General features: G+C 44.9%; 1 protein-coding gene across 2 annotated transcripts in view; it reads right to left on the reverse strand.

The window, feature by feature from the left end:
- LOC147865053 (protein SPIRRIG-like) overlaps positions 1–5,529 on the reverse strand; it is a 28,613-nt gene extending 23,084 nt beyond the window's left edge. Inside the window, exons 1-5 of one of the 2 annotated variants that reach the window (XM_087317783.1) lie at positions 5,409–5,529; positions 4,505–4,627; positions 4,273–4,389; positions 4,094–4,157; positions 797–882 (exon numbers count right to left, since the gene is read on the reverse strand). In XM_087317783.1, coding sequence (XP_087173909.1) covers positions 797–882; positions 4,094–4,157; positions 4,273–4,379 — 257 coding nt within the window. In that variant the 5' untranslated portion in view covers positions 4,380–4,389; positions 4,505–4,627; positions 5,409–5,529. Of the gene's footprint in view, positions 1–796; positions 883–4,093; positions 4,158–4,272; positions 4,390–4,504; positions 4,644–5,408 lie in introns of those variants that run through there. The other variant, XM_087317784.1, reaches the window with a different exon arrangement.
- Positions 5,530–27,945: the final 22,416 nt, after the last annotated feature.

Consider the following 27,945-nt stretch of genomic DNA (forward strand, 5'->3'; position numbering starts at 1 on the left):
ACTTGACATTTGAGAAGAAAATGAAAAGATATCATTTTCATAGATTGCATAACATTAGGAATAATGCAGTAACAACTCAGGATGACTGCAGGTATGAGTCTTAATTGAACTCTGAATCATGGGTGCATACCATTGCTGTAGGAAATAATATATTGTGAGAAATGGAACAATAAAGACAGAACCACGATTGGAGTTATTACAAGTTGACTAGAGTTATCGAGACTAAGGTTAACTTGAACATGGTTTCCATATTGTTGTAAAGAGAACCCATCATTACTGAGACAAAGCTCAAGACTGGATAGGGCAAAGCAAACAAGAAAAAGTAATATCTAGCAGCCAATTTCATCAGGCATCCTTCACAAATCCTTGGAGAGCCCAAACTTGGCATAAGCCTTATATAGACATACCTTGTATGTACTATCTAACTTCTCCCTGTAGACAGATCAAACTCTAGCTAAGAAAAATACAGGGTCTCTAAGAGACAAAAATAGCTATGTTGCCCAATATTTATTACATCTTAAGCATCTACTGTTCCATAAGTGGCTAATAATCCGAGGATCCTCGAACTGATACCCAGATCTACTGTTCCACAAGCAAGTAGCATAGAAATTTCCAGAATCTTAATGTATACTAGTGGACGGCCATGCAATAGTGCCAGTTGATATTGCACTCATACACTGAAATAAGACTCTCCAGGTTCTTAGACTTTAAAAAGGAATATAACAAAGAACTTTGAAGAAAAACAAAAATGATGGAGAATTTCATGATATCCAAGTCTGTTTCACCGAAATCTTACAAATTTACAAGAAGTGTAGAATCTTCCGCTTGTCTTGCTAGCTTACAAAAGATATCAACTGCCATTGCCAAAGCCTCATCCCTCTCCTGCAAAGAATAAAAGACAGTTTTAAACTCATTACTAATCTACCAATATAAATAGTATCTGTTAGAGAACCATTTTCACAAGGGAGAGTCACATGATATAATGATGATTTTAAACTCGTTAGTAATCTACCACAACAGTTAGGCATCTGGTAGGGAATCATTTTCATCAGGGAATTCACTTACTATAATGATGTTATATCCTCGCATACAGCAGCATCCCATATTGACATTTATCAGTGAGGATATAGGAAGAGCACTAAAAGAAGAAATGAAAAAAGAGATAGAGAAACAGAAAAGAGAGTTGTATGCCTCTCTCAAGATTGAGTTATTAGAAGAGATGCAGAAAGACATAACAAGCCATGTCAAGGATGACATGACACAATACCTTAAGGATGAAATATCCTCAAATAAGGTTGAGTTAGTGCTTCCCTTGCTTCGGAGACATCTCCATTCTAGATCAACCTATGCTAGGGATCTTTCGAAAACAAAAGTTATAATATATTTAACTTGAGAATCTCACATGTGCCGAAAACCAGATTCCCTCGTCTCTTTTTATCTTATTTACTGTTATATTTACTGAGTAATATTTATTTTATTTTGCTTTGTTGTTCTCAATGATGAGGAAACACTTACAATGTAATCTCTTGTTTGGTCTTATAGCCATTTTGGCCTCTTAAAAGACGTTAATATATCTTTCTTTCTTCTTTCTTGTAGAGGTATTCATGCATATCTGACTACATATCTTTCTTTCTTCTTTCTTGTAGAGGTATTCATGCATATCTGCCTACCTTAATTTCTAAATGATGTGAAGAAGTTCACAACTGCCCTATCACACTCCTGGTGGATAGGGCAGATGTATGTCCATATAAGAGAGGCTGTGATGAACTCATCCTCTGATGTGTGTAGAAAGTGTCTTATAGTGGGTCATCTTGCTACAAGAGATGTGGTGGGGCTGATCCATGTTTATTTTGTTTTCCAACTTGATAGCATCAATTTGGATCACTCTATTCTTTTCCACATTGGTCATGTTTATATGGGGACAATCCAAGGTATATTGGAATGGCGGTCGTGCATTTATGTGTGACTTGAACCATTTTGGGGTTTCAGCATACCAACAATGAGTACCTCCATGTTCAGCAAGTTGTTTTGATGACAAAAGTGCCAACCTTGAGTACGTTCATGTAGGGAGCTCCCAAAAAAGTTGGATACTGGTCACTAATCGGAATAATGGCTCAATTATTAATGGGGTAACCCCCATCTTTGCTCTTAGAGAAAAAGAAAGATACATTAATGATGTTTGGAGGTTGAAATTTTCCAATGGGGCAAATCATGATTACAAATACCACCAGCTTCTACTATCTAGTTATCCATACCAAAACATATGATAAGGTTTGGGCTTCCTAGAGATCAATGCTAGAAAGAGAAAGAAGAAAGAAAGATATGTTAACGTCTTTTAAAACATATTTACATCTTTTAAGAGGCCAACATGGCCAATGAGATCAAATGAGAGTTTAGATCTTAAAATTTTATCTCAACTTTGAGCACAACAAACCCATAATAACTATAACTAGATATAAGTAGCTAAAGAATTTCGTTAGCTAAGCTCTTAAGATTCCAAACTTAGATAGACTGAAACTTCTACGTTCAAAAGATTTCCAACATGGACCAATTTTAGAAGAGAAGGAAGCACTTTTAGTGCAAGGAAATAATGGCCTTCATCTATCGATAACAATGGCAGCCATGGTTCAAATAGTGGGATCTATGAGCATGAAAATTTTCTATTGCCTAATCTACAAGTGTCTTGGTCAAGACCCCATTAGTGTAGGCCTTGATGGATTTGTACCATGAGAAGGTGTCATGGAGCTAAAGAAAGTTGTGACGGCTCGCAATCAATGAGCTTGTCTGGTTGTTGTCCTTCAACGACTCATTTCTCTGGAGTTCTTGCAAGCTCAGTCTCAAGCACTATTGGTATTCATATTCCATCACCTCACATAGTGAGGCAAACCTTGTTTGAAGAGGCTATGGTATTTCCCTCCTGTTTCATAAAAAATCGTACATAGGCCAAAAATAGTGTTCTTCCACTTCCAGTTCCCCAATGGCATAAACGACAGACCCGTTCTTCCATGGGTTTGCATGCATATCAGCCTATCTCAACCTCTAACTGATATGACAAATTCCTGACCTGCCTGCCCATCACACAGCATGAGGTAGATGTGTATCCATGCAAGAAGGCCTAATGTTAAATCCATGCGATTTGTGTAAAAAGCGTGAAAGAAAGAAATAGTAACTCTTTTACATTGCCAAAGAGACTTATGAGACCCAAAAACGTTCCAATCCTGATGCTTTGTAATATCTAATCTATACAAAAAGAAATACTCAGAGAGCAGAAACTGGAAAGTACCAAACTATGATTCCTTTTGCACTTGATTATCCAACCATATGAAGTATATACTTCGTCAATGGAGCTTTGCTTAAATTGATATTCAAATTATAGAATTATATCCAAACTTGATGAAATTCAAAAGATCCTTCTACTTGGAGAGATGACCGAGGTGTTTTACATGTCAGATCTGCTGTGTAATTTACATGTACCAGGTATTATATAAGTGGTACATGGAAAAGCAACCATAGAACGCAACATGAGCACGAGGATCTATTTAGTACAAGTTACAATGGAAGAGAGAATAAATAATGGAGCAACCAAAGCAGACATGCAGGAATCTGCCCAAAATGACCTACATTGGGGTCTCTGTAGAATCGAGAGTATCTCCTCATCAAGGTCAAAAGCTGTGAATCCTGGAACTCGGTGATGATTCTCTAAATCTGCCTATAATATTTACATCTAAGTTTTCTCATAGCGCATAGGTGGGGATCTCAAATTTCTGATAATGTTTTGGCTTCACATGACATTGCTCTTGTTAGACCACTATAAAGACAAGGTTTCTACTCATAGGCATTTTGGTAAATTGCATATTGCTGTATGTAGCAGATAAAGGGATTTTCACCATATAGTTTCCATGGTGAATCTCAATTGAAAAGTCAGCTAGTGTATCTAACAGATTCAGTTGCCTAACTTCTCTTACCACTGATTGCACTTAGTTTCTATACAATAAAAGAGCCCATTGTAGAGTCTGGAAAATCGCGTTCAAGAAATCAGGTTTAATTTTTAATCCACAGCATGCAAGCCTTTTAGATGTGGAACATAAGATACCATTTCAGAAGCAGGTGCACGAAACTCCTCCCACAACCTTCTAAATTCCAATTCTGACTCATTTCTGCATAACACAAAAAATAAATATTATCAGAAAGGGAATACTACCACATTTAGTTCATGCTAAAGTCAAGAATGTCGATCTGGACATTCTCTCATTGCAAGAATCACTTGAATACCTCAAATTGGAATAAGAACCATTAACAAATGGCTCCCCATTGCCCAGAATTGCTGTTTCAGCTTGTGGCAAGACTACCTTGTCTCTAAACCGAGACACCCATTTCATGATTACCTTCCTAAACATCGGACCAAATGTAGTTAGCATCACAGGTTTGGCAAGCATCAGCTAACCCAAAACAAAGCATCATGGATGTGGTTAAATAGTTCAATTAAAAAAGCTAATAATACTACCTATGAAACCCAAAGGTTCAGCTATATTTGTGTTGCAAGTTCACGCCCCCAACTATCTTCCTTTTTGTTGCCAGTGGGATTCATTAATAATGGATCTAGAATTTTCTGTTCTAAATACACCATCTAAAATTGTATCCGTTCAACGAAAGGCCATGGTGGAAAGTTAAACGATGCCTATAATAAGGTATAAATTCATCAATAACATCTAAAAATGTATTGAATTCACTGTGGAAAACCAGGTACAATTTCATCAATGCCATTCTGATATGTAACTCATTCAGCCTGTTCAAATTCATCACTTCCATCTAATCTATGTCTCTAATTAGACTGTGTAAATTCAGAGACAAATTCATCAATTAGCTTATGTACATCTCGTCAATAACATCCATGTGATGTTCCATGTGCATTGCTGTGGATCCGATCGAAATCTGATCGAAAGTATGTAAAGATCACAATAAACATAGTTATACAAATATCGGAAGTCAGTAATTATATATAAATATGCAAGTTTTCTAAGGTGATGATGGTAAGTAAGTGAGCTGCCTTAGAAGGATGTGAACAGCAAATGAAGTGACAAAAGAGGTCCAAAACATTTCTACACAAATTCAACTCTTATAGTTCTGAAAATATCTCTTCTAATTCTTTATGACGAACCCGTATTTTGTGCTTTTGAAAGATTCGTTTGAAAATCTATTTGAGAATTTGGGCCAATGTAATGCAAGTATCTGTGTCTGTGCTTGAGCGCATGTATATACGACTACCTTAGAACCCCAGTTCAAAAAATGGAGCTAAATTTGATGAATGTATGTATGCAGAAGAAGAAGAGAATGTTAAAAAGTCGAGTTCAAAACTAAAATGAACTAATTTAATGGATGTTTATGAGACAAAGTCTGTTAAGATTGACCTGAAAGCTGCTTCTGTCTCTGCACGAGATGGTGGAAGGGATCAAAGTGCATTGCCCAAAGCGAAGGGGAAAGACTCCTCCTCCGCCTACTAATAGATTTGAGTCTTGGAAGAAGAAAGAGGATCAAACAAAAAAAATGAGAAAATGAAATGATAGAAGAGAAGACGGGGGGAGGGGGAGGGGGAGGGGGAGGGGGAGGTTTCTGCAAAAACGCGAAGAGCTTAGCGTACCCGGTGATGAAGGCTTCCTGAGGAGGGGAACCGAGGCGGAGGTTCGTGTGGGGAGCCGACTGACTGAGCCGTCCAAACCGAAGGGGGGGGCGGGGATGAGGTTCGTTTGCCGAGCCGGAGGTTCATATCCCGAACCGGAGGCTCGTTGGGGGGGGTGGGGGGGTGAACGTGTGAGTTGCGTGCGTGCACGACCCATCATGCTGCTACACCACTCTATTCCTTCCTTCCCTTTTTCACACACAATGGGGGGGGGGGGGGGGGGGGGGGGGGGACGTAGAGAGGGTTTGGGAGAGGAACCTTACGCACCGCACGACTACCTTGTTCGGGGCGCTTTGCCGCCCACACCTTTCACTCTGTATCTAGCGATCTTTCTTGGAAACATGTTCGGTAACCATAACTGTTATCTCGTCTGATAGCACGAGGGCTATATTTAAGTGTTGACCTATGTGTGCCTTGAGTGATTTAAGTGAGTCGTACCCTCCCCCCCCCCCCCCCCCCATCCTGTAGCCCCAACCACCTCCGGCATATATTTACTAACCTATGCTTCAAACCTCTTGGCCATTGGAAGATGGAATGCCATATACCTTGACCGACCTCCTACGTAAGTGGTTGGGCCTAGCTATTGTTGCTCAATAGTTGACCAAGGATGAGCTAATAAAATGGTCACACAAGCCCTAGCTAGAAATAGACAGTCGTGGTTGACATTGTTCACTACACCCCATGAGTAGCACTTGGTGACCATGATGACAACTCGTCCTATTGTAGTGGACAATATAGTGACTGTTGTTCGAATGTGGCAATTTTATATCAAATACCTACAACCATCCATGCCATGCCCCACAACTCCTAAGAGTTCATATTTGACCACTAACAAATTTCTAATTGTCATCTTCAGCCCCATAGAGGCCACCTTATTCTTTTGTTTATTCAACCAACACTTTTTACTTCGACCAAGCAACGGCTTCACACAAACAAAAAAGCACGACCATAATGTTGAACATATCTTATTGAAACATCACATCATCCCCATCAAAGGTTGTATTTGATCCTACTGAGCCCCTCACATCAATTTGGCAAGCGCTATTTGTACGAATAACACTTGTTGCCATTAGTTACTCACATTCCGGAAGAGAAGACATATTTTGTAAATATGTTTGAGTAAGCCTATTGTAAATAGCCCTAAGTTCATATAAGTATAAATATGACTTAGGGCAATCACTTTAGTTGTTGTTGTCATATTGTTGTATGCAGATAATTGTTGTACAGTGCGAGTATCAGAGAGAGAGTGTGTGTGTGAGAGAGAGAGAGATACAAAACGGTTTCTGTTGTAACCGCCGCTTGGTGAAGAAACAGAGCTCGCGATCGTTGCCTCCGAGTCTCTGTTTGTACCTTTCTCATACAGTGATAGTTCGGAGTCTGTGGGCTCCCGTGGTTTTTTCCTATTAGGGTTTTCCACGTAAACATCCTATGTACTATCTCTTGGTGTACGAGCATTCATCACTATTCCCATTTCTATGTTTGATCCCTGAAGAAGTGATCTAGGACTCGGTTGTGGCCGAATAGTATTCCGCCCTATTCTTCACAGCGTTTGACAAACCGGCTTAGCCAAACACACACATAGAGTACGCGTACATAGGAGAGAGAGAGAGAGAGCAAAACATAAACTCAATTCAAAATAACACTTTGAAAACTCTCTGTATACAATGTGCTAAACAACACTATTTATACAAGTCCTCAAAAGGATTGACAGAAGTACTATGTACTTCAATGCTCATACGAGCAATTGACACTAACTACGAGACAATGATTACCTAGTAGTCTAGGCTACTACTAGGCTTCCGGTTCACACTCGAATCCGGCTCTCCGATTTGTCTCCTGGTTCCGGATATCATCCGGACACCGATCCGGTTCTCCGTTCTGGATACCGATCCGGATACGGTTGAGCTTGCTCGCTCAACACTCCCCCTCAAGCTCAACTTGAGGTTGGATCATGGTGTTAGTGTCTGTGGCAGCCGGTCCTTCCACCCGGCTCCTTTTGGCGTCGTTCCGCCTTGCTTGCGCTCCTCATCCGGTCCGGTCTCGTTTGCCTACGACCCTTCTGGTTCTACGCACCTCGATCTCCTTGGTCGGCTTGTCTGCTCAACAGGCCCATTTCAGCTCCCTCGCTGCTACAACTCTGGCGCTTGTCGACCTGTCGGCTCCTCCGTGTTGGCATCGACTTCCATTGCGTTTGTGTTTGCTTGGCCTAAAGAAGATCTGGCTCTTCCGAATCCATCTGTTGAACCGAATTGGCTGTCTCCAATTCATTCCAGCTCTTGTTTGAATCAGTCACTTCTGATTCGTTCTAGGTCTTGTCCGAGTTGGTGTTCTCCAACTCGTCTCCGGTTTTCAGGTCCTTCACCACATCAGACCATGACCGGGTCTTGGCCTTCTTCTTCTGGTCGGCTCTGTCCTTTTTTACTTTGCCGCCACTGCTGCTTGCTTCGACTTGTTCAGATGTGCTGACTCCTTTGGTCAACTTGGCTTCCTTTTTCTGCTCATCTCCTCCTTTGGTTCTTTCTTCCTCTCCGGCTCCTTGTCTGATGCCATCCGTTCACGTTCATGTTCTCCCCCTCAAGTGCGGCACATCGAGATGCTGTAGGCCGAGCATCTCTTAAAAGTGTTGCAACTTGTCCGACCCAAGCGGCTTGGTGAAGATGTCGGCAACCTGCCGATCCGTTGTCGCTTTGTTACGCGCGTGCGTGTAGAAGGGACAGGACCACCGGGGTCTCGGACTAGGGAGTAGAGGAGAAAGAATAAGATATAATTTGGAAGCTTAGCTCAAGAGGAGAAGAGGCAAGAATAAGACCATGACATAGAAGGAGAGATCGGCCGAGGCAAGATGCTCAACAAGTTATATTAAAACAAACGAATGATTACAACAATGGTGGCCGCATGGGCCGCACCAAACGACTATGAGAAAACCCTAACCGAGGATGAATAATGAAACCCTAAACGAAACACTAACCCTAAAACGATAAGAACTCTAGACTAAGTGGTATACCTTTCATACGCAAAATAGGCAACCCTTTTTACAAAGGGCGCTCCCTTCCTTTTATAGAATAAGGAGAGGGATGTGTAACAATGTGGGATAAATCCCTTATTACATGGGATCCTCTGTCCCAACTTAACTCCTATTATTCACATGTTTTAACAAGGGTGAGTAGAGATGTAGTAAAGAGAGATAACACAATAAGCTCAAAATTGATATTTGAGAGAATGTAAGAAATTTATAATATTTTCATGAAAGAGGTTACAAAATGTTTGTGAGTGTCGTTGAATCTTTGCCCTTTGTATTGTAAGCCAATCACCACAAAGCATTGATCCACTCTTCTCTTTTTTAAGAAACAAACCACAATTTTTCCATCTATTTTCCAAAGACGCCACAACTTGAACCTTCGCCATTTCATTGTAAGGTGAGCACCATAACTATCAAGCTGGTTCTTCTTTTGTATCTTTAAAAAGATTGTTTATATTCTCTACCTTCTCTCAATCATATTATTCTCGATATATCTTCCCGCCTATCTTAGGATATATAATTTTTTTTATATCCCTTGTGAGGACACTCCCTTCTCCCTTTATAGTAAAGGTGTTGAGCGGACAAGCTCAATTGGATCCGAATCGACTGAATAAGCCAGAGCCGGATCGGAGAACCGGATCATAATCTAAATTAAACCGTAACCAGTAGGCTGTTAGAGGCTTACGAATCTAGCCTAGTACGTGTCATGATGACATACATTTTTGGCTTACAAGGATTCAAGCCCAAGACATCTTGGTCTATATGTTAGACCTTTAACCATTATACTAACATATATGATGTATAGTTATAATAAATGTATTATTAGTTATTACAAGATATTTAGAGTATTCTAGAACATTCTAGGATATTCCATGATTATATTAAATATCATAAATATCTAAAGAGATTCTAGAACATTCTAGAATACTCCATAAGGACCTATAAATAGGTATCTATTCATTCATCACAACCCATTCAGTTCAACACTAGTTTGTAGCCCCTTAGCCTACTCTTTGTAATCCTTGCTCTCTTATAATATAAACTCTCTTTCCATTTCTGGTGTTCTTTCTCTCTCTCTCTCTCTCTCTCTCTCTCTACCTTCTATTGTCATCTTATTTTTCTCTCTCCTATTCTTAAGTCATGACAATTTGAACCGAATCTATCTCTTTTCTTCTTCTCCAACTTCTTCTTCTCATCTTAACCTTATTCAAGCAAATCTAGCAATTTTCTATCGCAACTATGGAGTCCGTCAACAAGCAAGAATATATGCGTGTTCTCTCCGAGCTCGAAATGCAAACAACCGAATTCGTGGCACTAGAGCATGAAAATCAAAGATTGTTGGGAGACCTACAACAAGTAAATGTTGAGAAAGTACAACAATATGAAGAATTATCTCAACGGGTGCATCAATTGGAGACTACTCTATTGCAACGACAAGCGGCGGAAGTTCAAACCTTGCTGAAGGAACCCAAGATTAGTTTGCCGGCCAAGTTTGATGGTACAAGGTCTCAATTTCATGGATTTTTAAATCAGGTACGACTTGTGATTAAATTGCATCCTAGCAGTTACCCAACTGATGTTGCTTGTGTGGGTCTAGTTGGTACCTTGTTAACGGGTACCGCATTAGCGTGGTTTGCACCATTCCTAGAGAAGCACTCACCATTATTAGAAGATTTTGAAGGGTTTATTAATGAGTTCCAAGCTAAATTTGGAGACACTGATAGTATGAGGACTGCAATAAACAAAATTCGGAGATTACGACAAGGAGATCGTCCTGCTTCCGCTTATGCTGCAGATTTTCGCCTTCTAGCATGTGATATTCCATGGGACGAGGCGACATTAATGGACCAATTTCATCAAGGTTTGCACAATGATGTGAAGGATTTACTTCTTACCTTCCATGATGATCCAAAATCTCTTACTGAAGCAGTAAGCCGGGCCGTGCGATGTGACAATCACTTATTTGAGCGGTGTTCTGAGCGCCAACAAATGTTACGCTTTCAACCAACAGAAACATATGCTTCGGTGGTTGCAACTCCACCCCAAGTATCAAAGTCAAGTGTGGTGGAAGGCCCTATTCCAATGGAAATCGAGACAACACGACGTCGAGGACCATTATTGGATGCTAAAAAGCAACGACGGCAAGAGAATCGTCTATGCCTCTATTGTGGTGGTCCAGGGCATATTGTTGTGAATTGTCCACATAAACCACGACGACAAGTTAACCAAGTAAGTGCTCATGACAATCCCATCTCAATTTTTGCCCCGCCTTCTCGTAACCCAAGTAGGCCTAGTAGTTCCTGTCATAAAAATACATTTGATGTCTTGAGCCAATTAGATGATGTGTTAAACGAGTAAGTCTGGCCAAAATCGGAGCCATTTGGGTGGACAGCCCTAGGCATGTAACGTACGTCCCTAGTTGTGGTTCCATTTCATCCGGTCAAGTTAGTCGAGTTTTCTCTACACAAGTGCCATCGAGTCCCAGCTTCTACCCTCTTAGACTTTGGAGCCAACTCTTGTTTCATGGATCGTGAGTTTGCTGTAATGCATAATATTCAGTTGCATAAGCTCCCAAGCCCAGTGTCAGTCGGAGTCATTGATGGACGCCCCATAGCATCAAGTGATATAGTTGAAGAGTCTGAACCAATTCATGTAGTCCTAGGCAATTTGGCTAGTGTCATCTCATTCAACATCATTAGTAGTCCAGACCACTCCCTAGTTCTTGGTCTTCCATGGTTTGAGCTACATAACCCAACTATTGATTGGAGAAAAAGAACCATTGAAGAGGTCACAATACTGTTTGAGCCTCTTAAAACTCCAACAAAGGATATGACATTCCAAAAGATTTCGACAATCTCTATACATCAATTATGTGAGGAAGGATGGAAGGAAGACATGTTGGTGTTCACAGTTTTAGCAACTCCCACATCGAGCTCACAAGAATCGGGGGTCCAACTACCGAAGAAATATATAGAATTCTCTGATGTTTTTGATAAGGTGAAGGCCAATAGACTACCAGAGCATCAACCATATGATTGCCCGATTGATTTGCAGCCCGGAAAAGAGCCTCCATGGGGGCCAATTTATAACCTTTCACCCACGGATTTAGAGGTTCTTCAGGAATATATCGATGAGAACTTGGTGAATGGGTTTATCCAGCATTCAAGATCTCCTGCCGGCGCACCCATATTTTTCGTTAAGAAGAAAGATGGTTCGCTTTGTCTGGTCGTGGATTATTGAGGATTGAATAAAGTAACTATTTGAAACCGATATGCTCTACCATTGATTTCGAGCCTTCTAGAACGCCTCAATGGAGCTAAGTATTTCACAAAGTTAGATCTTCGAGGTGCTTACAATCTTGTTCGAATTCGTCCTGGGGATGAATGGAAGACTGCTTTTCGTACTCGCTATGGCCATTTTGAGTATACAGTGATGCCATTTGGTCTCACAAATGCACCAATAGTTTTCCAACATATGGCGAATGACATTTTTCGAGATTTCCTCGATATTTTCGTCATAATTTACCTAGATGATATCTTAATCTACTAAAAAACTCAAGAGGATCATGATATACATGTTCGACAAGCTTTGCAACGGTTGCGTGAATATGGTCTCTATGCAAAATTGGAGAACTGCAGTTTTGACCAGCGTCAAGTGGAATTTTTGGGGTACATAGTCTCTTCACATGGCATCTCTATGGATCCAGCAAAGGTTCAAACAGTTTTGGATTGGCAAACACCATAGTCTGTGCGAGATGTACAATGTTTTATAGGGTTCGCAAACTTTTATTGCAAGTTCATCAAAGACTATTCAAAGATCGTATTGCCCCTCACTCAACTGACACAGAAGAATCAACCATTTGTGTAGAGTATAAATGCAAACTCTTCATTTAAAGGATTAAAGCAAGCATTTACATCTGCACCAATTTTGATGCATGTTGATCCATTGAAGCGCTTTATACTGGAAGCTGATGCATCCGACTTCGCACTAGGAAGCGTATTATCCCAGATTAGCAATGATGGCCAACTGCACCTTGTGGCTTTTCATTCACGGAAATTCGAAGCTGCAGAAATCAACTATGAGATTCATGACAAAGAGCTTCTTGCCATTGTGGATTCTTTTCAACAATGGCATCATTTTTTGGAGGGTTCGTCTCAACAAATCATTGTCTATAATGATCACAAAAATCTAACGTACTTCCAAAGTGCTCGAGTCTTGAGTCGTTGACAAGCTCGTTGGGCGCAAATTTTAACTCTTTTTTATTTCGTAATTCTATATCGCCCTAGGACACAAAAGGCAAAGCAGATGCTTTATCTCGGCGTTCATATATAGAACTTCAACCAGGAGAGGCCACATTTGAAAATCAGAAGCAAATCCTCTTTGGTCCTGACCGTCTACGACTAATGGCTTTTCATGCTATAGACACACCCGAGGATTCAAGTCTTCTAGACTCCATTCGGGAGCATATTGAGACTGATGAATTTGCCCAAGATATTCTGAACCACATTATCCCAGATCGTGCTTCTTGTTCACAATCTCAAAATCCTCATCAAGACGACAACCGGTTCAATTGGCATGATGGTTTTCTTTTTCGACAAAATCTCTTATATGTCCCTGATGGTCCTTCTCGACTCCAAGTCTTGCAACAAAGTCATGATACACCAATGGCTGGACATTTTGGCATCCACAAGACTTTGGCGTTAATATCTTGAAGGTATTGGTGGCCACGACTTCGCCATTTTGTTACGGATTATGCTCGTAGTTGTGATACATGTTGCCGATCCAAAAAACCTCGACATCATCCATATGGCTTATTACAGCCAATGCCTATTCCTGAGAGTCCATGGAAATCTATTTCATTGGACTTCATTACGGATCTACCACCTTCCAAGGGTTTTGATTCTATTCTCATGGTAGTAGATCGTTTTACCAAGATGGCACATTTTCTTCCCTGCACAAAGGCCATTACGAGCCAAGAGACAACTGAGTTACTCATGCGAGAGGTGTTTCGGCATCATGGTCTTCCTGATGATATTATCAGTGATCGGTGTCCCCAGTTCATCTCAAAATTTTGGCGACACATGTTCAAACTCTTACATACTTCTTGCAAACTCTCTTCCAGCTACCATCCAGAAACTAATGGACAGAGTGAGCGCACCAACCAAACAATAGAACAATATCTTCGTTGTTTTGTCAACTATCAACAAGATGATTGGGTTGATCTATTACATTTGGCGGAATTTGCTTACAACAACTTAGAACATTCTTCTACTGGATATTCCCCATTTTTTGCAAACATTGGGTACCATCCTCGTTGGACTATGCTTGAACATCCCGAACTCCCGACAAACCCGGCTGTTGAAGATCAGCTCACTCGACTCCAAGAAGTTCAACATATCCTTTTGCACCATTTATGTGATGCTCAAAACACTCAAAAGAAGGTTGCCGACCGTCATCGACGTGATTCATCGACTACGTTTCAAGTGGGAGTTCGAGTATGGCTTTTACAAGGTCACATTAAAACAACCCGACCTTGCTGCAAATTGGATTATCAACGTTTTGGCCCATATGTGATATCTGGTAAGATCAATGATGTGGCATTTCGTCTTGACCCCCCACCTCTAATCGAAGTTTCGGATGGCTCCGAATATGAAGTTGCTGCCATTCTCGACTCCAAGATCATTCACAACAAACTGTATTATTTGGTTGACTGGTTAGGTTATACACCTAATGATCGAACATGGGAACCTCTTGAGAATCTTGCTAATGCCTTCGAAATGGTTGCTGCGTTTCACAACAAATATCCTCATAAGCCAAGTCCAAAATCTTGTCTTCCGACTCGTGGAACTCGTCGTCGAAAAGGGGGGATAATGTCATGACGACATACATTTTGGCCTTACAAGGATTCGAGCCCAATACATCTTGGTCTATATGTTAAACCTTTAACCATTATACTAACATATATGATGTATCAGTATAATAAATGTATTATTAGTTATTACAAGATATTTAGAGTATTCTCGAACATTCTAGGATATTCCATGATTATATTAAATATCATAAATATCTAAAATATTCTAGAACATTCTAGAACACTCCATAAGGACCTATAAATAGGTGTCTATTCATTCATCACAACCCATTCGGTTCAACACTAGTTTGTAGCCCCTTAACCTACTCTTTGTAATCCTTGCTCTCTTATAATATAAACTCTCTTTCCATTTCTAGTGTTCTTTCTCTCTCTCTCTCTCTCTCTACCTTCTATTGTCATCTTATTTTTCTCTCTCCTATTCTCAAGTCACGACAGTACGTAGGCATATTTTTGGGAGTCAGCGTCTGATGCTCTGTATGAGCATTAAAGTACTTGTCAGTACTTTAGTCAGTCCTTTAAGGACTTGTATAAATAGTGTTGTAAAGCACAATTGTATGTACAGAGTCTTTGAGTAATTTTGAAATTTAAGGTTTCTGCTTGAACTCTGTCTCTCCCACGTACTATGTTAAGCTTCCATTAAACCTTTGTTGAGTGAGCAAGCTCAACTGGATCTGGATCGGCTGGATAATCCTGAGCCGGATCGGCATCTGGAACTAAGAGTCGGATCGGTAACTGGATGGTATCCGGAAACAACCGGCCGGATCGGGGAGACAGATTGGAGAGCCGGATTCGAGCGGGAACCAGAAGCCTAGTAGTAGCCTAGACTACTAGGTAATCATTGTCTCGTACTTAGTGTCAATCGCTCATATGAGCATTGAAGTACCTGTAAGTACTTTTGTCAGTCGTTTATGGATTTGTATAAATAGTGTTGTTATAGCACATTGTATGTACAGAGTTAACAAAGTGTGTTTATGATTTTTGAATCTACGTTTACGTTCTGCTCTCTCTGTCTCTCCTGCGTATACTCTCTGTGCATTAAGCTTCTCCATTAAACCTTCATCTTATTCTCTATTGCTATCCGGCTGAGCCGGTTCTGTCTAACGCTTCTGCACATTAACATTCACAACCTTCATCTTTGTGTTCTGTTGCTATGCGGCTCAATCGGTTTTGTCTACGCTTCCGCACTTTCACTTTTTCATGGTATTAGAGCGTGAGGGTTGAGAACCTCTGCTGCCGACAAACGACTTCAATAGACAAACCCTAACGATCGGTAAAGAACAAGAAGGAGAGAATGAACCGAGGAATGACTATCTTGCTCTCGACAGAACCAACTACGCACCTTGGTTGTACAAGATGCACTAGTACCTGCTCGGGCATGGCTACTAGAGTTATGTCGACGGAGCCCACGATACAACACTGATGTGGCACACAGGGACTTTCCGGCTTGGGAACAAGCGACAAGTAAGGTGATGTACTGTTTTGCCTCTAGTGTCGCCGATCAACTGCTTAGCCATATTTGGGATGCCAAGTCGCCAAAGGAAGCTTGGGGAAACCTGAGAAAGGTCTTTGCTGCAAGCACCACGAACCGAAAGCTGCAACTCCGACAGGAGTTGAGAAATGTTCGATAGAAGGATATGTCTGTGGCCGACTACATGGCCCGGATTAAAGACATCTACAACTCACTTGACTCCATCAATGTGACCGTCGAGGAAGATGAGATGTTGCAGGTCTGTCTCGGGGGCCTGGCGTCAAAGTTCAGAGCATTCCGGATGGCGGTATGTACAAGAGAGAATACACCTTCGTTTTTCGACTTACAATCGATGCTCCTTCTAGAGGAGAACCACACGGGTGCGTCAATGACTACGCACACTGACAACAAGATGTTGTACATGGAGGAAGAGAGGTCACATGGTCGTGGCAGACGAGGTGGGTCGGCATGTGTTGAGAGACAAGCTCAACATTTGTGTGTAATACGATGCGTAACCAGTGCGTAGACTGGGTGCATAAAACCGGTACGCAGACGGGTGCGTAAACCAGAAGGCCGTTAGAAAGATATTCCTCGTAAGGAATAGTTTTGGGAGTAAGTGTCGAGGCTCATTTATGAGCAGTCAAGTACTGTCAGTACTTGTGTCAGCCCACTGTCAGGGCTTGTATAAAAGTGCTCATTGAGCACATCCTATGTACAGATTGAGTATTATTTTTCGAATTTAAGTTCGTGTGTTACTCTCTCTTTGTCTCTCCCGTGCGTACTGTGAAAACCTAAGCTTTCCATTAAACCTGCGTTTTCTGTTGTTCGGTTTTCCTATATTGCTTCCGCACGCCATTCTTTTCATGGTATCAGAGCGCGAGGGTTGAGAACCTCTGCAACTGACTTTGCTTGAAGGAAAAACCAACAAAGAAGAACAAGAAAAACGATGGACAGAGGAATGGCTAGCTCGCTTCCAACGGAGAAGCTCGACAGAACCAACTACGCATCTTGGTCCTACAAGATGCACCAGTACCTGCTCAGACACGGTTACTGGAGCTATGTCGATGGAGCAAATGACACAGCACCCGATTCGACACACAAAGACTTCCCGGCGTGGGAACAATCGGCGAGCAGAGTGCTATACTGCTTCGCGTCTTGTGTGGGTGAACAACTGCTAAGCTACGTTCGGGATGCAAAAACGCCCAAGGGTTCATGGGAAAATCTAAAGAAGATTTTCGCCGCGAGCACCATAGCTAGGAAGCTTCAGCTTCAATAGGAGTTGAGCAACCTACGACAATGCGATTTGTCGGTGGCTGACTATACCTCGAAGATTAAGGACATATGCGACTCCTTAGCTTCCATCGATGTGAACATCGAGGAAAGCGAGATGGTCCAGGTCTGTCTCGGGGGTTTGGCATCAAAGTTCGGGGCGTTCAGAACTGCAGTATGTACCCGGGAGAATACGCCGTCCTTTTTCGACTTACAGTCGATGCTCCTGGTAGAGGAGAACCACGCGGGTGCGTCGACGAGCACGCACACCGACAACAAGATGTTGTACATGGAGGGAGAAAGGCCCCGTGGTCGTGGTGGACGAGGCGAGTCGGTACGCAATGGAGGCGGCTGACGGGATCAAGGAAGAATGCACCGAAGTGATACCTACAGCAATTCCGGACCCTCCGGAAACAGGGGGAGTCGAGGCGATGAGAACCAGAAAGGGAAATCCGCCACGAAATGTTGGTACTATGGCAAGAAAGGCCACAGGGAGAGCGAGTGCTGGAAGAAGCGCGCCGAGTCGGAGAGGTTTGGTTTTGGACATACCGACAAAGGAAATCCGCAGCGATCGCACTACGCCGAAGGATTCGGAAAAGCCGGAAAAGGGTCAGTCTTCGTGACGAGACACGAAGCCAACTCAATGAAACAGTCCGCCCCAAAATCAGACGAGGTGTGGTATGTTGACTCCGGCGCGTCAAACCACATGACGTGCCACAAGGAGTGGTTCTCATACCTTGAGAAACCAACGTAACCAGGAGTAGTCGCAACTGGAGACGACACTCTGCATCCGATCGCGAATGTCGGTGAAGTTCCCTTGAGCCATGTCGGGCAGAAAGGGAAACTTATGAACGTGTTACACATCCTGACCATCACGAAGAATCTGGTGTCGGTCGGGCAGATCATCGACCAGGGGATGCAGGTTCGGTTTACGCATCTTGGGTGCTTCATTGAGGAAGAAGGCTGTATTATTGCGCAAGGGCGCAGAGATGGGAGGATGTTTATCCTCGACTCTACTGACGGTGGCACCACAATGTTCGCGAAGGGACAAAAAGTCGAGTTAGACATCGACTTATGGCACAAACGGATAGGCCACGTCAACTACCAGCGGCTTCAAGACCTGCAATCGAAACAAGTGGTGTTTGGATTGCCCAAATTTAGTGGCCGGAAGGCACAAATTTGTGAAGCCTGCCAGCTTGGGAAGCAACACCGACTTCCTTTCCCAAACGAGCGTAACCGGAGCCGGAACAAGCTATAGACTTGATACACTTTGATGTGTGGGGGCCGACACAAAACGTTAGTCTTGGCGGGAGCCGATATTTTGTCTCCTTCATCGACGACTACACGCGGCACACGTGGATCTACCTCATTGAGAGGAAAAGCGAAGTCTTCAACTGTTTCTGGGACCTCAAAGGGTTCGTGGAAATGGAAACATGAAGAAAGATCAAGTGCCTGCGGTCGGATGGCGGAAAAGAATACTTTTCCGGTCAATTCAACGGTTATCTACAACAAATGGGAATTCGGCACAAATTCAGTTGTAGATACACGCCGGAGCAAAACGGCGTGGCCGAGAGAAAAAATCGGTCAGTTGTGGAAGCTGCACGCGCAATGCTGGAGGAGAAGAGCTTGCCCAAGTTCTATTGGGCCGAGGCGGTAAGAACCATTGTATACATCCAAAACCGGATCGGAGAAAAAGTGTCGGCGCACGAGCTATACTTTGGAAGAAAGCCGAACTTGCGACACTTACAAGTTTTCAGTAGCATTGCATATGTACATGTGCCGAAGGAGAAAAGGAGGAAGTTGGACGCAAAAGCCGAGAAGTGTATCTTGGTCGGCTATTCGGACGAGCAGAAGGGTTATAAGTGCTATAACCCGCGTACCAAACAACCGCGCGTGAGCCGCGACGTTGTGTTTGATGAGTCCGCGTCCTGATACTTGCCTCCGACTCTAGACCTCACCTCCAATCCGAGTTCTGACGACGAGGACAACGAGGCCGAGGTGCCTCCGGCTGAGCTTGAAATCGGGACCCTCGAAGAGAGACCGATTTTGGTTCGGTTAAGTGGACCGAATGGATGATTGAGTCGGTATGACCAGTCCGATGAAGAGCCGGCGAGTAGTGGAGACTCGGCCGTGCATTCCCCGCGTAGGAAGCCGAGGAGCGCGAAGAGAAAGGGAAGAAGAAGGTGTCGGATTCCGGCACGGACAGGAACGGGTCGGACCGACGTGAGTTCGACTTCGAGGGAAGCGGCGACGGGCCTTCAGGAACGAAGTCTGCGTCGGCCGAGAAGACCTCGACATCGGCAAATGACCGATTATGCCGATCTACCCGCCAAAAGAACCCAGTTGTGCGGTTCGGATACAACGAGTACATGGCGCATCACTATGCATACATGACCCGTGTAGCGGAAGTGCGTGAGCCGGAGAGCTACGCAGAAGCGGCGAAGGACGCGAATTGGCGCGCCGCGATGGAGGAAGAGATGCACGCATTGGCGGAAAACGAGACCTGGGACCTGGTTGATGCACCGAAGGGTGTGAAGCCGATCGGATGTAGGTGGGTGTACAAAGTTAAGTACAACACCGACGGCTCCGTCAACTGATACAAGGCCCGGTTAGTGGCAAAAGGCTATGTGCAGAAACACGACATCGACTACGATGAGACGTTCACGCCGGTCGCAAAGATGACGACCGTCCGTGTTTTGCTCACGGTAGCCGCGGCCAGGGGTGGCATCTACATCAGATGGATGTAAAGAATGCATTCCTACAAGGTGAGCTTGAGGACCAAGTGTACATGGTACAACCCCCCAGATTTCACTCCGGAACGAACACGTCGGTAGTATGTCAATTGAAGAAGTCCCTTTACGGATTGAAGCAAGCCCCGTGTGCCTGGAATGCAAAAATCACGCATCGGCTACGTCGGATGGGCTTTGCGACGTCAAAATCGGACTCCTCATTGTTCATTCGGAAAGGTCGACTCGGGCCGGTCAGTATTTTACTCTATGTTGATGACTTGGTCATCACCGGCGCCGACCTAGGTGAAATCAACCGGGTGAAGCTCCAGCTTGCGGCATCATTTGACATGAAGGATCTTGGGGACCTTCATTACTTCCTCGGGATCGAAGTGATCCGCACCCTCGAAGGCATACTAATCAGCCAACGTCATTACGCATTGAATATGCTCTTCAAATTCGGGATGGCAGACTGTAAGTCCGTCTCGACTCCTCTGGATAGAACTGTCAAGCTTCGCCCCAATTCCGGCAAGGTTTGTGATCCGACAAGGTTCCGACAAGTTGTCGGAAGCCTTATCTACTTGACCATCACCCGACCCGATCTCAGTTATCCGGTCGCGGTGATCAGTCAGTTCATAGCGTGACCTACCGAGGAGCACCTTCAGTGTGCGCAACGCGTACTGCGGTACGTAAGCGGCACTAAGGACCGCAGACTGCTATATCGGACCGATACAGCCCCGCAGTTGGTCGGCTACACTGATGCCGACTGGGCTAGCAATGTCGCCGATCGCCGATCCACGTCCGGACATGCGTTCTCTCTTGGGAGTGCCGCGATAGCGTGGAGTAGCAAGAAGCAGCCGATAGTTGCACTGTCGAGCACCGAAGCCGAGTATAGAGGAGCAGCTGTCGCAACATGCGAAGCCACCTGGTTGAAGCGGCTACTTAAGGATCTGCAGGTGGAGGTGTGCGATCCAACGACGATCTACTGCGACAACCTCAACAACATCCAACTCGCGAAGAACCCCGTCTTCCACGCCTGGACCAAGCACATTGAGGTGCACTACCATTTTGTCCGTGAGCGTGTCCTTTCTGGTGAAGTCAAACTTCAATATGTTCCGACAGATCGGCAGACCGCCGACATCTTCGCCAAGCCTCTTGGTCTGGACAAGTTGCGGCAATTTTCGAGTGCGCTTGGGTTGCGTCACTTCGACATGCCGAACTTGAGGGGGAGAAACGTCCCAGATGACCACGAAAGGGAGCAGGAAAGGAGCGGAAAAGACCTCGAATCGGCTGAAGAAGCCGAGAGCGGATCCGCGGAAGAGTCCGAAAGCGGAGACAAGGGGAGTAGCCAAAAGAAAGAGCCAAAGCCAACCAGGCATGGGGGAGATGACGCCGTCAAGGGCGAGAAGACCGGAGACGAGTTGGAGACAGCCAACTCGGATGAGAGCTCGGACGAGAGCGAAAACCGATCGGAGGTAGCCGAGTCAGTTCGGATGTTTGATTCAGATACACTGAATCAACTGAGGGCCAAGCGGAAAAGAAGGCAGCAGGAGAAGCGCCAACACCGCGACAGCAAGGGACCTGTGAAGGGCCGTGGGAGCAGACAAGCCGACCAGAAGGGTCGAAGCGCGAGGAGTCGAACAGGCCGAGGAGTGCGAGTGAGGCGTGGAGCTAGGAGAAGCCGAAGCGTAGGTCCGGCAGAGCAGGCAGAACCTCAAGTTGAGCTTGAGGGGGAGTGTTGAGAGACAAGCTCAACATTTGTGCGTAATACGATGTGTAACCAGTGCGTAGACTGGGTGCATAAAACCGGTACACAGACCGGTGCGTAGAAAGGTCGTATTGGTGCGTAGACCAGAAGGCCGTTAGAAAGATATTCCTCGTAAGGAATAGTTTTGGGAGTAAGTGTCGAGGCTCATTTATGAGCAGTCAAGTACTGTCAGTACTTGTGTCAGCCCATTGTCAGGGCTTGTATAAAAGTGCTCACTGAGCACATCCTATGTACAGATTGAGTATTATTTTTCGAATTTAAGTTCGTGTGTTACTCTCTCCTTGTCTCTCCCGTGCGTACTGTGAAAACCTAAGCTTTCCATTAAACCTGCGTTTTCTGTTGTTCGGTTTTCCTATATTGCTTCCGCACGCCATTCTTTTCAGCATGCAATGGAGGTGGCCGACAAGAACAAAACCGAAGGCATAATCGAAATGCTAACAGCAATTCCGAACCCTCTGGAATTAGGGGGAGTCAAAGTGGCGCAGGAAACCGACAAGGAAAGGCCGAAATAGAATGTTGGTACTGTGGTCGGAAGTGTTGAAGACAAGGCCGTCAATGCGGAAGATCAAATAGCATTCGATTCGAGTTGAGTACCTGCGTCTGACAGTTTCCAAGATCGTGCACAAAGAGAGAGAGAGAGAGAGAGAGAGAGAGAGAGAGAGAGAGAGAAGGAGAGAGACACACAAAGACTCTTTCTATTCAATAGAAACAATAATACAACCAACCTTACAAAAAGGTTACTAGGTCACTTTATATAGTGACCGACTTAGGGCAACTACCATTTATGCTAATTACACAAATGGCCCAAACTTGAGCTATACAAAGGGATAGTGTGAATACGTCCATTATACACTTGTATTCGACACTCCCCCGTAATGGGCGTATACATGGGTTATCTAAGATTACAGGTATAAACCTAGGTTCTCGGACATATCAGTTTTGTTCGAGTCGGCAGGGTCCGAAGGCAGAAGACCGGACTGGTCGGGTCGGAAGAGTTGAAGCCGATCATTAAGGAACTGATGTCGGTTGTCTGAAACCATCCTGCGCTGTGTCCGGCTCTAACCGGACTGGTTTGTCGTTACGCCCATCTGATGCCGAAGGGACCGAAAGCGGTCTGCCGAAAGACATTTGGTCATTCCATCTGCGACATTGTCGGTTGTGGATATTTTCTCTAGACCGATTTTCCCTGAAATGACGCAGTCCCGAACGAAGTGATATCGAATGTCGATATGTTTGGAGGTGTTGTGGTGAACCGGATTTTTCGACAAGGCAACAGCACCTTGACTGTCGCTATAGACAACTGGGGCCGAGTCATGGTCGACTTGTCGAAACGTGTGCGCCAGCCGGCCGAGCCACAAAGCTTCTTTTGCAACGTCGGACGCAGCTACATATTCTGCTTCGGTCGTTGAGGTCGCTGTGCACTCCTGAAGTTTCGACTTCCACGAAATTGCTCCATTGCCGAATTTGAAGCAGTATCCAGTTGTTGATTTCCGACTGTCTATACAACCGGCGAAGTCCGAGTCGGTGTAACCGACTACGCCTGAGGTTGAGTTCGGACCGAAAAGAATGTCGTGGTCTTTTGTGCCAGCCAGATATTTGAACACATGCTTGACTGCGTTCCAATGCGATCGGCCAGGATTGTGCATAAATCTGCTAACGACTCCTACGGCATGAGAAATATCAGGCCGTGTCGCGACCATCAGGTACATAAGGGAGCCGACTGCCGGTGCATACGGTACCGACTTCATATCTTCCCCCTCCGGACCGGATGTCGGGCAGTCTCGCTGAGAGAGCCGAAGATTCATGGGGAGCGGGGTTGAAGCAGATTTGGCTGATTGCATGTTGAAGCGTTCCAAGACACGTCCGATATAGTCGGTCTGAGACAAAAAAAGATGTCGTTTATCGCGATGCCGACTAATCTTCATGCCAAGTATGTGTCGTGCCGGACCGAGGTCCTTCATGGCAAACTTCAACCGCAATTGCCGAATGAGATCGGCAAGTTCGCCCGCGTGGCGTCCAGAAATTAGCATGTCGTCCACGTAAATGATGAGGAAGATGGGTGATCCATCTTGAGCTGTGTTGGTAAAAAGACAATGGTCCTCATCGCTTTTTGAGAAGCCGATCGATTGGATGAAGTCGTCGAACTTCTTGTACCATTGTCGCGGTGCCTGTTTGAGGCCGTATAGACTCTTCCTGAGTCGGCAGACTAGATGTTCTTGGCCAGTTGCCACGAAGCCTTTTGGCTGCTCCATATAAATTTCCTCTTCAAGATCACCATGGAGGAAGGCTGTTTTGACATCTAGCTGAATCAGCTCCAAGTTGTCGGCTGCCACTACGCCGAGTAGGAAACGAAGGGTTGTCATTTTCACCACTGGTGAAAAAATCTCGTCGAAGTCGACGCCATATTCTTGTCGGAAGCCCTTCGCAACTAATCTGGCCTTGTACTTTGGGGTGGTCGAATCAGACGTCTCTTTTAGTCGATAAACCCACTTGCAAGGAAGAGCACGTCGATTCTTAGGTAATTCGACCAGATCCCAAGTCTTGTTTGCCCGAATGGAGTGTATTTCCGACTCCATCGCCAGATGCCAGGTGGCTGAATCGACAGATGTCGATGCTTCTTCGTAAGACGTCGGTTCGCCGGCGTCGGCGAAGAAAATTCCAGGAGAATACCTCTCCGGAGGTTGCGACAGTCTCTCGGATCGTCGAGGTATGATTGGACTGGTCGCATCGGGTATCGAGGTCGGATGGTCCGAAAGCGAATTGTTCTGCTGTGCCGAGTCAGAGTTGTCCGAGTCGGTGGTGTAAGGTTCAGCTACCCGTGAAGCTGACCGTGTGTTAAGAGCGGGGCCTTCTTGAAGGGTCGGCACATCGGAAAATGTTACCCTTCGGACTTCGATCGGTTTTTCGACTGATGGATTCATAGCCGACTCGTTGAACACAACGTCCGAACTTCGAACGATTTGTCTGCGTTCGGGGTCCCAGAGTCGGTATCCCATTTCGCCGTCTGATCCATATCCAAGGAAAATGCATTTCCTGGACCGAGGTGCAAGTTTTCGGCGATCATCTTTCGGAATAAGGGCGTATGCCTTGCATCCGAAGATCCTCAGCTTGTCGTAATTCGGTTACTGCCGATCCATAGTTCCTGAGGAATTTGAAGTCCTAGAGGTCTGCTTGGCGACATATTGATTATGTGTACTGCCGTGAGTAGAGCCTCTGCCCAGAAGCCATCCGACAGTCCGGAGTGTTGGAGCATGGAAACTATCCGTTCTTGGATTGTCCGATTCATGCGTTCTGCAATCCCGTTTAGCTCCGGACTGTGTGGTGCCGTAAATTCACGTCGGATGCCGCGTTGTCGGCAGAATTTGACGAATTCTTCTGATTTGAACTCTCCCCCATTGTCGATCCGAAAGCATTTCTTCTTTCGGTCAGTTTGATTTGCTACCATAGCGAGCCAATCGGAGAAGATCGAGAAGACACGATCTTTGGTGCGAATTGGATAAGCCCACACCTTTCGAGTCGAATCGTCAATAAAACTGACGAAGTAAGAGGCACCGCCGAGAGACTGATGCGGCATTGGGCCACAAACGTCCGAGTGGACTAAATCGAGAGGTCTCGTTTCTCTTGGTGCTGATGTCGGGTGTGATGCGGCTGCTTGTTTGCCATACTGGCAATGTTCGCAGAATTGATGGTCCGAGAAGGAGAGTTTAGGGATGTATCTGGCTCTAGATAGGTGCGTAATGCCGGCCTTGCTGAGGTGTCCTAATCTTCTGTGCCATAGTGATGACACAGGAATATCCACCAAAAACAGGTTACCCTCTCTGAGCGTAACATGTAACGGATACAGTGAGTGTATCTTGGGTCCTCTAGCAAGCAGGAGGTTCCCCCTGTGGAGTGTCCACCCTCCCGAAGAAAAACCGGCACGAATGCCGTCTTCATCTAGTTGTCCGACTGAGATCAATGGCCTTGAGAGCTCGGGTACATGTCGGACATTGTGAAGTACAAGTGTAGAGCCACCTGCAAGGTTGAGCTCTACTGTGCCGATTCCAATGATGTCACAGTGTTGCGAGTTGCCGACTCGAACTGAGTCGGAGTGACGGGTCGTATATTGCCGAAATTGGGATCGATGAGGAGTCACGTGAAATGACGCGCCCGAATCTAAGAGCCATGTGCTCGATTCTTCAGTCGTGAGCAGAACTTCTGATCTGACTGGATTTTCGATTGATAGTATATTCGGGTCGTTTGGTAGCACATCAGCTGAGAAGCTGACGTAATTGATCTCCTCATGCCGGCCACTCTTCTTGTCTGATTTCTGAGACTTGTCGTTCTTGTTCTTGAGTGCGCGGCAGTCGGCTTTGATGTGTCCGGGTTTCTTGCAATAGTTGCAGATTCGATTATCCCGTGACTGGCTCCGTCTTCGCTGATTGTTCGGCTGCCGTGAGGAATCTCTTCCTCGTATGTTCGATCGGTTTGTCGAACCTTGTACTACATAAGCGTCGTCTGTTGAGTCTTTGGCGAAAGACTTTCTCCGAGCTGCTTCGGTCAGGATTGCGCTCGTGACTTCGGAGTATTTAACAGCCGTGGTTGACGCGTTTCACACGGTTGTGACGAAAGTTTCCCATGATGAGGGAAGGCTGCTCATGAGTATCATTGCTCTGAGTTCATCCTCGATTGCCGTCCCCTGAGATGAGATTTGGGAGCTTATGCTTTCGTACTCATTGAGATGTGCTTGAACCGAATCTGATTCTTTCATCCGCAAGTTGTAGAGGCGCCGGATCAGAAACATCTTTGTTGCAGCGACCTTCTTTTCGTAAGTGTCCGACAGTGTTTTCCACAGTTCGAATGCTGTCGTACACGATTGCACCGTAAAGTATACCGATTCCGATAGGTGCATCCGAATCGTGGCGCGGACGATTCTGTCCAGCTTCTGCCACTCAATTGGTTTCTATCCTTCTGGAGGTTCTTCATTTTCGATGGGATCGATTTGCCCCTTGACTATGAGATAGTCCTGCATTTGCTCCTTCCAGAAGTTGAAGTTCAATCCATCGAACTTTCGTAGACTCATTTCTGACGAGCCCGATGTTGATGCCATCAAATTTGGTTTCGGTTGACGAAGCTCGGTTCGGAGTTGACTACGAACCTTGTTGGAGTGCAGCCGGTTGGCTCACCCGATATCGTTCTAGTCGGATTTGGACCCGAGTCGGTTCGGTTTCGGATATATGTATTGTTGAACTTGCTCGAATTGACTCCGGTAACTTGAGGGACAGAACCGACTGGTCTTCCCGAATGTTGCCGAGTCGGAGTGAGCCCGGTTCGCTTCCGAATATATATGCCAAATACCGATTATTGAAACCGATTGTCTGGACCGATTCTGCTTCGGGTGACTGCAGCGACGAGAGAGACGGATCCAACTGATCCTCCCGAATGTCGATCAGCCGGATGAAGCACGAATTTGGGTTGTTGTCTTGAGACCGATCTGCACCGAGTGGTTACAATGAGCGGCGAGCAGCGTTTGATGACCTCTTCGGATGCCGTTTAACCGAGTGGAGCACGATCGTGTCAATGTTGCACAAGGGGATTTCACCTCGAGCGGTTACGATCACAAGGAACAGAGTACAACCGGCTGGCTTACTCCAAGCGAAGATGATCTAACGCGATGAGATGCAAGCCTCGTTTTTCTTCTTCTTCTCTCTTCTTCGAATGACGCAAGAAACCGAATGCTGTGCAGGCTGAGACGACGGCCGACAACGGGTTGAAGGACCGAATACTGTGCAGGCTCTGATACCAAATGTTGAAGACAAGGCCGTCAATGCGGAAGATCAAATAGCATTCGATTCGAGTTGAGTACCTGCGTCTGACAGTTTCCAAGATCGTGCACAGAGAGAGAGAGAGAGAGAGAGAGAGAGAGAGAGAGAGAAGGAGAGAGACACACAAAGACTCTTTCTATTCAATAGAAACAATAATACAACCAACCTTACAAAAAGGTTACTAGGTCACTTTATATAGTGACCGACTTAGGGCAACTACCATTTATGCTAATTACACAAATGGCCCAAACTTGAGCTATACAAAGGGATAGTGTGAATACGTCCATTATACACTTGTATTCGACAGGAAGGGCCATAGAGAAAGTGAGTGTTGGAAGAAAA

The sequence above is a fragment of the Azolla caroliniana genome, unplaced genomic scaffold (assembly GCF_043228905.1).
Source record: "Azolla caroliniana isolate FFs.n. ecotype wild unplaced genomic scaffold, voAzoCaro1.0.p SCAF_4, whole genome shotgun sequence".
In the NCBI taxonomy this organism is placed as follows: domain Eukaryota; kingdom Viridiplantae; phylum Streptophyta; class Polypodiopsida; order Salviniales; family Salviniaceae; genus Azolla; species Azolla caroliniana.